Source organism: Magnolia sinica, chromosome 10, assembly GCF_029962835.1.
Source record: "Magnolia sinica isolate HGM2019 chromosome 10, MsV1, whole genome shotgun sequence".
NCBI lineage: Eukaryota > Viridiplantae > Streptophyta > Magnoliopsida > Magnoliales > Magnoliaceae > Magnolia > Magnolia sinica.
In genome coordinates this window covers 12,532,495-12,544,788 of record NC_080582.1, presented here as the reverse complement: position 1 = coordinate 12,544,788, position 12,294 = coordinate 12,532,495, and the positions used below count along the sequence as shown (strand labels likewise).

The 12,294-nt window shown below is 44.2% G+C and overlaps 1 protein-coding gene across 1 annotated transcript; it reads right to left on the bottom strand.

Moving 5' to 3' along the window:
- Positions 1–10,616: 10,616 nt before the first annotated feature.
- On the bottom strand, positions 10,617–12,011 carry LOC131217349 (uncharacterized). The gene has a single exon (XM_058212262.1). The coding sequence runs from the start codon at positions 12,009–12,011 to the stop codon at positions 10,617–10,619; it is 1,395 nt and encodes a 464-aa protein (XP_058068245.1).
- Between the last annotated feature and the right edge of the window lie 283 nt (positions 12,012–12,294).

Here is a 12,294-nt window from a genome sequence, read left to right as displayed (position 1 = left end):
TTGAAGTGAGTGACTGGAATTTCTCTGATCTCTGGTGTGTAAATCCTCGATCTTGGTCTCGTGGAGTCCGTCCCTTACCTTGGTGGATTCTGAGCATTAAATCCATGCTTTTAGTACCCTTTTCAGTCCAGGCTCGTAAATACGCCCTGCAACACAAACACGATTTAAATCGGGTCGTTAAACAGTGTTATGTTTGAAAATCCAGGCAATAACAGGGTCTGATATGCAATATTTGACCCTCAACAGCACGCTTATATTGCGCACACACTTACACCGCCCTTTAAGCTTTAGATAAACTTATGCACGATCGATGCATGCAGGTGACGCCAGGACGCAGCCGCAACCTTATCAGAGTTGGAGCGTGCAGTCGAGCTTTTGGAGTTCCAGTTATTATCATCATCCTGTATTTTCCTTTTATACGCATTGTACTCAAAAGTTTTTGATCATAGTGAATTTTATGATGGTGTTTTTATGGTTATTGTTCTTGGGTTACGCTTATGGTTATGCTCATTATGAATTAAGTTTATATTAGAAATCCTCCTTGTAGGATCCCAGGATCGAAACCTGGTAAATGGGTGCCGGGAGCTGAGAATGAGGTTCTACGGAGGCTGTCGGCGCCGGATTCGGCGATCGAAAATTTTGTGAGCCCCGTTTTCGAGTTCGGGGCGTGACACTGCCGACCTTTCGTAGGGGTCTGAGGTAGTCTTAGCAAGCTTTTATTCATATAGAATAGGTGATCGACCTATCTTCCCTGGCCATTGTGGAGCTTATTGGTCATGACAGACACTGGCCGACCTCGTGTCCTGCAAAAATGTCCGAGCTAACCTCCTCTCTTTAATCAGACCATTTTTACCCATAACAAGTTACAGATACATGGATGAAGGGAAAATGCAAATATCTACTACATCTAAAACTTTTGTGGCCCTCGATAAGTTTTTAATGGTGGGTGTCAAATCACCACTGTTTCTTACGGTGTGGTGACATGAGATTTATTTTTGCCTCATTTTTGAGCTATTCCCATAAAGTGGTATAGAAAAGAGGATGAAAGGCTTGGATAAAACACATACATCATGGAGGGGCCCCACGGAGCACCATCTAGTAGTGTTACTTGTTATTGGAAGTGTCGATAGGCAATCTGTGTCCCAATCTGCATCCTTTTTCAACCAACGTTGTGGGTGGGACCTGATTATTGGCCCCACCTCGATGTACGCATTTGTATATTCATGCGTTAATGTGGCCCTATGAAGGTTTCAACTGTGGGTGTCATTATTCCCACTTTATTGGGCAAGTGAGAGGGAGCTCTCGGGCAAAGGCGACATTGTGGAAGAGAGGGAGGGAGTGAAAGATAGGATTTACAAGTAGGGTCGTAAGCTTGGTGCATTCGGGTGTTTGGGCATGAGAGAGAGCACGATAGATGATTTTTGGATATTTTATTGATGAGTAAGGATGTCTTTTGAAAAATATAGTATTCCATACGCAACAGTATAAGACAATAGGTACTTTTTTGGCTAACCACAAAAACCTTAAGCAGATTTTAGGAAATAGTTTAAAAGCAAGCTTATTTTTTAAATTCAACTGAAATATAGTAGGGGTGCACACGGGTCGGTTTAGTCCGGTTTTGGGGTGAAATCGGAACCGAACCGTTCCTTAGGGTTTTAGGATTTTAGGAACCAGAACCAGATCGTTAGCACCTTAGAACTGGACCGTGAAAACCGGTTCGGTTCCACAGTTCTAGGCTTTTTATCATCCAACCCAGTTGCGAGAGAGAGAGATGAGCAGAGAGAGAGAGAGAGAGAGAGCAGACGCACGCAGCAAGGTCGGGTCTGGTTAGGGACTTAAGGCTTTGTTTATTATTTGTTTTAAAGGTTTAGTTCCAAGTTCGGTTCCATGATTTGGATCCATGGTTCAGATCCACAGTTCGGTTCAGTTCTACATACCCCAAACCGAGAATCGAACCGAACTAAACGGTTCTTTGAGTTTTGGAACTGGAATCGGTGCACTCTAGAATCGGACCAAACCAGACTGTTTGGTCGATTCTGGTCCGGTTCCACGGTTCTACCAATTTGATGTGCACCACTAAAACATAGGCATCTATATGGCATTGTCTCCATTTATTTCTTATTCCATCATTTAATTGCATTATTAAAAAATAAAGTAGATCCAGATATCAGGTGGACTACACTTGGTGATTTGACCATTTAAAACTTCTTGTGGGGCACAAAAGTCTCGGATCAATTTGATGTTTGTGTTTTCCCTTCATTTACGTCCACGTGACCTTATCAACAGGTTGGATAGCAACTAAACATTACAACAAGCATTAAGGTGTGCCCTAAGAAGTTTTTAATTGCAGGTGTTCAATGACCATTGTTTCATATGGTGTGGTCCACCTGAGATTTGGATATGCTTCATTTCTTGGAGCTGGATAAACAGATTGATGACATTGATATACAGTACATATATCAAGGTGGGCCCCATGGTCATGGTTATAAGGTGTTGGGTGAGGCTAGGGCACTCAAATCTAATGCAAAATGATCTAATTAATTTTTGGACTTGTGACTTATAAATAGTGGGTTCCATATATTGGTTGGTATAATTTGGGTTAACTTATGCTTCCTATGAGGATGTGGATTGCCTTGAGATGATGGTCACTATCGATGTCCCAGGAGATACAATTCAATGGGGTCCATCATGATTTGTATGTCTCATATATGTTGTTCATCTATTTTGTCATATCATTTTAGGACATGAAATCAATAAGTGAAATTAAAAGCCTGAGCAAACCACACCACAATAAATAGTGGGGATAATGGTTGCAAAGACAGACATATTAAGTTGATTCAAAACTTTTTTAGCTCTCAAGAAGTTTTCAATGGTAGGCATTCAGTATCCATCTTTTCTTATAGCATAGTCCACCTAAATTTTAGGTCTGCTTCATTTTTTGGATCACACCCTGGAATGATCTAGAAAAAAGGAGCAGATCTCACCGAAGATGTGCGACCACTATCATGGGTCTACCCTGATGCATGTATTCTCTATCCACACCATCCATCCATTTTTCTATACCATTTTAGGGCACAATCCCAAAAGTGAAGAAGATCCAAATCGCAAGTGGACCATGATCTCAAAAGTGAAGAAGATCCAAATCTCAAGTGGATCATGCTATAAGAAACAATGAACACCCCACGTTGATAAAAATAAAATAAAATTTCTTAGGGTGCACCTTAATATTTCTGTAATGTTTATTTTCTATCCAATTTACTGATATGGTTAAACCTGGAAAAAACAAATATGAAGTTCGTCCAAAACCTTTGTTGCTCGTTAAGGGTATCATCGCTGCTTCCTATGGTATTGTCCATGTGATAATTATTTTTATTTTTATATAATACCGATATGGAAAAACTGATAGATGGAGTGGATACAGAACACGCACATCAAGGTGGGCCCCACCGTCTCAGGTGAGGCCTAGGATCACCTACTCAAGACGTGGTTTGGCTACTACTGCCAGTCTGCCATGCTGTTAGGCTAGTGGTCGGTGCTCCATGGGCTCCGCCATGATGTATGTGTTTTATCCACACTGTTTATCTATTTTTTAGGATAATTTTAATACTTTACTTCAAAAGTGAGGTAGATCTAAATCTTAGGTGGACCACATCATGGTAAAATAATAATGATTGAATATCCACCGGTAAAAACCTCTTACGGCCCACGGTGATGTTTATTTGACATCGGACCTATTGATTAAGTCATATGGGCCTGGATGAAGTAGAAAACAAATATCAATCGGATTCAAAAACTTTTGTGCCCAAAAAGTTTTTAATGATGTGCATTAAATAAATATTGTGTGGTCCACTTGAGATATAGATGTATTTTATTTTTAAGATTATACCATAAAAGATACTGAAAAATGGATGAACGGAATGAATGAAATACACACATCATGGTGGGGCCAAGAGCACGGGCCACTATCCGTTGCCTAGTGGCAGTGTCACTAGCCAATCCATTTCCCACCTAATCCGCTCTGGAGTAAACAAGGAAGCATAGTAGTTGGTGTACCTCACACCAGCTATTAGGGGTGTACATCGAGCCGAACTGAGTTGAACTCGGCTCAACTTGGCCCGGCCCGGTCACCAACCAAACCAGCTCGAATTAGGCCCGGCTCAGTCACCGGGCCAACATATCCAGCTTGAACTCGCCCCGGTTAGTAATCAGGCGACTTTTGGGCCGAGTTCAGGCCAGTTTCGGACCTTATAACAAGTTCATGGGAATGACTTTATGTAACATCCCGAATTTTCACGACCAGAGTATGTACTCGTGCCCGAAGAAACCAGGTGTTAATATTGTAAAGTGAGAATGTCCGAAGGACTTGCCCTGAGATTTTCTCTTATCGACATCACATTCAAATACACTTTAGATGGAAACCAGTCATAAGAATGATATTAACTGTCTTCCTTATCCCAAAAGAAAATAATCAAATTATCAAAGGCTCTCATAATAGGAGCACAACATAAATTCCATGAATAGCAGAAATGCAAGTAAAACTAAATTCCTATCCTCTACTTTATTCGTCGTGTTCTTCCTCAAGTTGGTGATCCTTAGGTTCTTCCATCTGTTCGTCACCTGCATCATCTATACGGTTGGGAGAGGGTCAACGCCCTACTCATAGTGATGGTCATCCTTCAAGATTAACAATAATTCAAAAGTACTCATAAAAATAAAGTAAGGGTCTGATTAGCAAAGTATGTGGGGCTCATCATACATAGTGACCATTGTAATGTGGAATACAATTTTTAGATAATCGGCTCGACCCGCATCCCATAACTACGGATATTCGCCGGCATGGCCAACACTAATGTGGGTTTATGCGAACGTCTCAAGGCAACACAACACGCGGTTGGGGGATTTACGTAACACGATATGTTCATGGAGCAACTATTTGCGACATCCAATCCCTAAAAGTTGATGTAACACATATACCGATTTACATACATCGATTTGTGCACCACGCTAGCCAACCCATGGAATTACGTGCCGACCGAGAGGGCCGTTACCCGTAATGCATTACGTCCATGATAAGATAGACGAATCACTAGTCATGATACCTTACATCACTTGCACTTACAGAGATAAACTGAATTATAAACATATAACTGAATTTGAATCATGAAGAATATCAACGGAATTATAAAGGTTTTATAATAACAGGACACATGCCCGTGCCGTAAAGATAGACGGCACAAGGCCAATAAAATAAGAGAAGAGTGACAGTGGTCAACTCATATATAAAGAGGAGTGGTAGAGTCATCTCAAATATAGAGATGAGTGGCAGAGCCAACTCAATAATTGATGAGGCAGGGCAAGGCTTGCATCCATAGCCTCGCATAAATGCAGAGAAATTCTCTTGTGGTTGACCTCATGTCATAATCCCAAAAAGGGCCAATTAATATAACATAAATTACTTGAGAGGATAATTCCCAGAGGACATGTAAACATGAAGTATAGAATAATCCACATTAATTCATTTTGTGAAAGGCACTAAAGAGGCTAATAATTGATGGTGAAACATATAACAACATGTAAAATACGAAAAAGGCTAGATTAAATACGTGTGAAGGTGAGATCAAATCCATAAAGTTATGTATAAAACCAGGGTGAATTTAATAGATTAAATTAATGTAAGCTCAAAGGATGAAACCCTCACCTTCGATTGTCTGCTAGCTCCTCTAATCCCTACTTAAACGTCCGATCACACTTTATGGATTTATCCTCGACCTAGTATACATGGTTAGGTATAAATTAGATTTCCATAGCATTGTTTAAGGGAATGCCTCGTGTTTGAATTCCGATTCTGATCGTGCCATCAGACACGCTGACCCACCGAGTCGACTCGGTTTTGACTCGGTAAGCCTTTCACACGTATTACCATTTTAGAAACAAGAAAAAAAGAAGAAAATCAGCAAAGGAAGAAGAATGGAAGGGAGCCGGGAACCTGTCTGCTTCTTCAGATTCGGGATGTCTTCAGTAATCTCCGAATTCGGTTGGGAAGAAGGTAAATCCCCTTCTTCTGATGGATCTTGCGGACCCCGATTCCCCTCCCGTTTCTTCCTTTCCCTCTCTCTCTTGCTGTTTCTCTTTCCTTGCTTTTCTTTCTCTTTTCTTTCTTTCTTTCCTTCCTTGCTCTTTATTCCTCTCAGTAGCGTCCGACAGATGGCTCTGGAGTCGACCGCTCAGGTTGATACAGAGAGTCGAACCGGACTCTCTCCCTCCTCCAAAATCTTCTCTCGATTTCTCCTCTCTCTCTTGCTTTCGTTTCTTCTTCTTCCTCCGCTGGACAGCACGCCCCCTCTTATAGGTTGAGTGCTCAATCTCTAGCAGAGTCTCGTTCGGAGACAACATCCACTCTTGCGTAGCGGGAGGCTCGGACGCACGTTCTTGTGCGTAAGGAAGGCTGCGGTGGGGTCTGTGGGGCCCGTACTCCCTGGTGTTTACGAAATCCATGCCTTCCACCAGCTGCGTGATGGAATTCCGGTCTGGGATAGGCCACTTCGACTTGCATTTGGCGCGGCCTCACGGAATTAAACATGCTGCGGTAGATTGAACGCAGCAGAAAGGGCTGTTGATGCAGGCACGTGTGCGTACATAGGCGCACTTGGTTAGCATGATTCTGATGGTTCCGAGCTCATCTACAAGATGGACGGTCTGGATTAACCAAGTGGCCCATGATGGTGGCCCACAACACCTCCCAAAACGGACAGGGCCCGTCCGTTGCATGCGGCGACAAAAAACAGGGCATCCGGATTTTGAGCCGGAGTTGGGTCAGCGTACACTGACCGACCTCCCAGATTTGGTGCACGGCGATAGCACCGCTGTGGTGCACACACATAAGCTCTGCGGGCCCACTGTGCTGCTCGAGTGACAGATCTACACCGTCCATTCGTTTACCTATCGAATTTAAGGAGTTGAGTCCGAATTTGAGGCATATCAAAAATCAGGTGGCCCTAGATTTTATTATTAAAGGTTGATCTGTCTATTGAGTCAGTTTTACGATGACTCAAGGGCTTTAATTTTATGTGTACGGTTACATTATGGTATAAAGGCATGGTATGAAATTTTCATGTCCAACTAGTTGTGGGAACCATGTGATCACGGGTCTATATCAACAGTGTTATTGTACTTATTGCTAGTTTAAGGGTTTTATGAATGGGCGTCACTTCCGATGGTTAGATTCATGTCCCGGTGTAGGTGTAAGGTAAGAATGGTGAGATTTGTATTGTACACATGCATAGATCGTGCTACTCTTCTTGGTAACGCTCGAGGACTTTTCGACGCTCGAGCATCGAAAAGTTTGGGGCGTTACAATCTACCCCTCTTAAAGAAAATTAAGTCCTCGAAATCCTTTACTTCTTGTCGGGGAATAAGGTCTAGGTTGTTCTATAATACTTTGCCCTATACTCTTTAATTAGTGTATATACCTCTCTATGATGATTATAAGAAAGTATTGAAACTATTACTATCTACCCTTCTTAACGGATGAACAAGAAAAATGCAATTTAATCTTACCTCCTGCACTAGTCTTTATAGAAGAGGCTGGGGTGCTTTTCCTTCATTTCTTCCTCGCGCTCCCAAGTTGCTTCTTCTTGGTTGTGATGTGACCATAGAACCTTGACCAAAGGAATAACTTTGGTTCGAAGAATTTGGTCCCTGCGATCGAGGATCTGTATGGGTTCTTCTACATAGGTGGCGTTATCCCTCAGTTCTATTTGTTCCCAGTTGATAATGTGAGAGGCGTCCGGTTTATACTTCCTTAGCATGGAGATATGAAAGACATTATGAACACTGGCCAGCTGTGGGGGTAGTGCAATACGGTAAGCTACCTCTCCCACTCTTTCTAATATCTCGAACGGGCCGATGTACCTGGGTGCTAGTTTGCCCTTTTTCCCGAATCGCATCATGCCCTTCATAGGAGAGACTTTGAGGAATACCTTGTCCCCTTCGAAGAATTCGAGATTACGTCGTCGAATGTCCGCGTAACTTTTCTGTCTGTTTTGTGCCGCTTGTAACCGTTTCCTTATCAAATCGATTTTCTCAGAAGTAATCTGAACAATTTCGGGCCCTAGTGTGCTCTTCTCTCCTATTTCGGCCCAACAGTGTGGGGTGCGACAAGGTCGCCCGTATAGGGCCTCGAATGGGGCCATGCCAATACTTGCTTGGAAGCTGTTGTTGTAAGCGAATTCAGCGAGGTGAAGATAGTCATCCCAGCTGCCCTTGAAGTCTAAAATACATGTTCTTAACATGTCCTCGAGTACTTGATTTACTCTCTCTGTTTGTCCATCCGACTGGGGGTGGAAAGTGGTACTATGATTCAGGGAAGTCCCTAGTACTGTTTGTAGCTTCGTCCAGAGATTTGAGGTGAAACGGGAGTCCCTGTCTGATATGATCGTAGATGGAATTCCGTGAAGTCGTACCACATTTTTGATGTACAATTCTGCCAATTCGTTCATGGAGGCAGTGATTTTCATGGGTATAAAGTGAGCTGACTTAGTCAGTCGGTCTACTATTACCCATATTGAGTCGTGGCTTCTTCTTGTTTTTGGGAGTCCTACTATGAAGTCCATTGATATAGAGTCCCATTTCCATAAGGGTATCTCGAGCGGTTGTAACAGCCCTGCTGGTTTTTGATGTTCGGCCTTTACCTGTTGGCAAGTGAGGCATTTAGCCACATAAGCGGCGATTTCTCGTTTCATATTATTCCACCAATAATGACGTTTTACGTCTTGGTACATCTTGGTGCTCCCAGGATGGATGGTTAATCTGGATCGATGGGCTTCGTCCAATACAGCTAATCTTATTTCTGGCTTGTTGGGTACGCATAACCTATCCCGACATCTAAGTCCACCATCCGAACCCACGCGCCATCGTGAATCCCAGTTCTCTATTGCTTTCAAATAACGCTCCTGTAGCTCGTCGTCCTGTCTCTGCGCTTCAATGATTTGACGAAGCAGTGAGGGTTCCACGGATAGATTTCCGAGCAGTACGTTCCCTTCTCCTAGGTCTAGCTGGATATTAAAGTCTTTTATGAATTTCAGCATTTCCCATTCTTCGAGTGCAATTGAGGCTGCCGAAATGTGAGATTTCCTGCGACTGAGTGCGTCAGCCACTACGTTTGCCTTCCCTGGGTGATATTGTATTTCAAACTTGTAGTCCTTCAGTGTTTCCATCCATCGGTGCTGTCGCATATTTAAGTCCTTTTGGTCGAACAAGTACTTAAGGCTCTTATGGTCTGTGTTAAGCTTAAATTGTTCCCCATATAAATAATGTCTCCACATTTTGAGAGCAAACACCATGGCCGCTAGTTCCAGGTCATGTGTTGGGTAATTTTGTTCGTGTACTTTCAACTGTCTGGACGCATATGCGATCACCTTATTGTTCTGCATAAGCACACATCCCAAGCCTTCAAGGGAGGCGTCCGTATATACCGTAAATTCTACCCCTTCCTCGGGTAGGGTGAGTATAGGGGAGGAAGTTAGCCTTTTCTTGAGTTCTTGGAAGGCTTCTTCAGCTTTCCCATCCCATTGGAACCGTACATTTTTCTTCGTTAGATTGGTTAGTGGCCGGGCTATTTTGGAAAACTCCTTGATGAATCGCCGATAGTACCTTGCTAACCCCAGAAAACTTCTAATCTCAGTGACGGTATCCGGTCTGGCCCATTGGAGGACAGCCTCCACCTTGGCCGGGTCTACTGCGACGCCTTGACGATTCACCACGTGTCCTAGGAACCTGACTTCTTCCTTCCAGAACTCACATTTCGAGAGTTTAGCGTATAGTTGATTTTCCTTCAGCAAGTTCAGGACCTTTCGTAAGTGAACCTCGTGTTCTTCTTTGCTTCGGGAGTAGATTAAGATGTCATCGATGAAGACTATGACGAATTGGTCGAGGAACGGTCTGAAGATACGGTTCATGAGATCCATAAAAACGGCCGGGGCATTCGTGAGACCGAAGGGCATTACCAGAAATTCGAAATGTCCGTACCTTGTTCTAAATGCGGTCTTAGGTATATCCTCGTCCTTAATTCTCAATTGATGGTACCCCGATCTCAGATCAATCTTTGGAAAGATTTGTGCTCCCTTTAGTTGGTCGAATAGGTCGTCGATACGGGGGAGAGGATACTTGTTCTTCACTGTTGCTTGATTTAGGCGACGATAGTCAATGCACAATCTTAGGGTTCCGTCTTTCTTCTTGACGAATAGCACTGGTGCGCCCCAAGGAGAAACACTTGGTCGAATAAACCCCTGATTCAAGAGCTCCTCTAACTGCTTCTTAAGTTCTGCCAATTCGACCGGTGCCATACGAAAGGCGGCTAGGGCAATTGGGGCGGTTCCAGGCATTAGGTCGATACCGAAGTCCACCTCCCTCCTGGGTGGCAGTCCAGGTATCTCCTGGAATACCCTGGTGAATTCTTTGACCACTGGAATTTGTTCCACGAATACTTCTTCCAAGCTCATTATTCGTTTTAAGGGTTCCTCCCTCTTTCTTCCTTGTATTGTGATGGGGGATCACCCTGCTGCGGTGAAGGTGATCCTTTTAGCCCTAATCTCTATGGTTGCCCTAGTTTCGTCCATCTAGTCCGTCCCAAGGATCACGTCGAAGCATTTCATGTTTATTATCACTAGGTTAACAGGTATTACGAGGCCTGCGATAGTGATGGGGCAGCCCTCGCAATATTTGTTTAATTCCACCACCTTCCCTAAAGGTGACGCCACAGTGATTGTCTCCTTTGTGCGCTTTAATTCCAAATTTAACCGTTCTACAATCGAACTTGAGATAAAAGACATGGTAGCTCCGCAATCAAACAAAAGTACAACGGGGGTGTCTCGGATAGTAGTCGTACCTTCTATTAGTCCTGAGGTAGTGTCTGCGTCTTCCGGTGACCTCATGGCGTACAGGCGCCCTTGGGATTTTTGAGGCGCGCTTGGCCCAAACGGTTGCTTCTGTGATGGAACAGGACGTCCTTCGTCCCTCATTTTCTTGTAGCAGTTCTTCATATCGTGACCCAACTTCTGGCAGTAGCCGCACCCCGGGCAACTATCTCGCGGCCTCTTGTCTTCGAGGGTTCCTGCTTGTTGCAAGACAATCCTCGGTCTTTTGTTCGATATTGGTGGCATCATAGGGTTTGTTCTGAGTCTCTTCCCGGCCTCATGTTGTTGTAACCTGGCCCGTGACCTACGATCGTCGTCATTTTCGGCTCGAGTTGCCTTGTCGATCGCGTTGGCATAGCTTTTCAGATTTAGGCAGCATATCTTGGAGTGGATCGAGGGTCGAAGACCATCTTTAAATCGCTTGATTTTGAAGTCTTCATCTTCGACTAATTTCGGCGCATAGCGCGATAACTCAGTGAATCTAGACTCATATTGCGCGATAGTCATCTCGCCTTGAGTGAGCTTCAGGAATTCAGACATCTTTTCGTCTCGGTACGATCTTGGAAAGTACTTCTCGAAGAACCTCCTCTCGAAGTCTTCCCAGTGCCAGGCACGGCCCTCCGGGATTGCCCTTTTTATTGTCTCCCACCAATTGACTGCCTCTCCTTCGAACTTGAATGTAGCTAAAGAGACTTTGAGGTGGTCCGGGCATCCCATGGTCCTTAGTATTCTCTTGGTCTGCTTTACCCAGTGTTCGGCCGTCTCTGGGTTTGTTGTACCTGAGAACGCTGGGGGCCTTAACTTTAAGAATTTTTCTAACATGAAGGTTTCGTCGTGCCGCTCCGTGCGAGGGGGGGTTGATGCAGGGGCGTGAGTAGACGAAGGCAGAGATGTTGCGGCTCTTGGGGAGTTGTTGTCAGCTTGTTGCTGTAGTCTGTCCATGGCCCGCTGGGTCCTTTCCATAAACGTCTCTATCCGACCCAGGATGGAGTAGAATGGTGCCCATGCTTGGGCATCTGGTGGTACCTGCCCTAGGGGTGGCCCTGGGAGCGTGGCCCCTCGGTGGGTTGCTGACAGCGAGGGCATGGACTCCCCCATGGCTGCTTCCTGAGGGATGTCTCCCTGTGTTGGGGGCAGGGAGTTTGATCAGGTAGTCTTCTTCTTAGGCGCCATCTCTCCTGTGGATGGAAAAATATGTTAGAGTTGTGAACATTGTCCAAGAGTCCCTTAAGGCACTCAGAATATGTCTTGCTTAGTCGTGTCTCTATCTCAGGGTGCCCCTTAGTCTAGGTCAGTTTTATTTGCGATTCCCTAGATTTGTTATAGGGGTCCTAGGGTCTAAAGTTGCTAAATTGCTCATCTTTCTTATGGGGAACCTAGA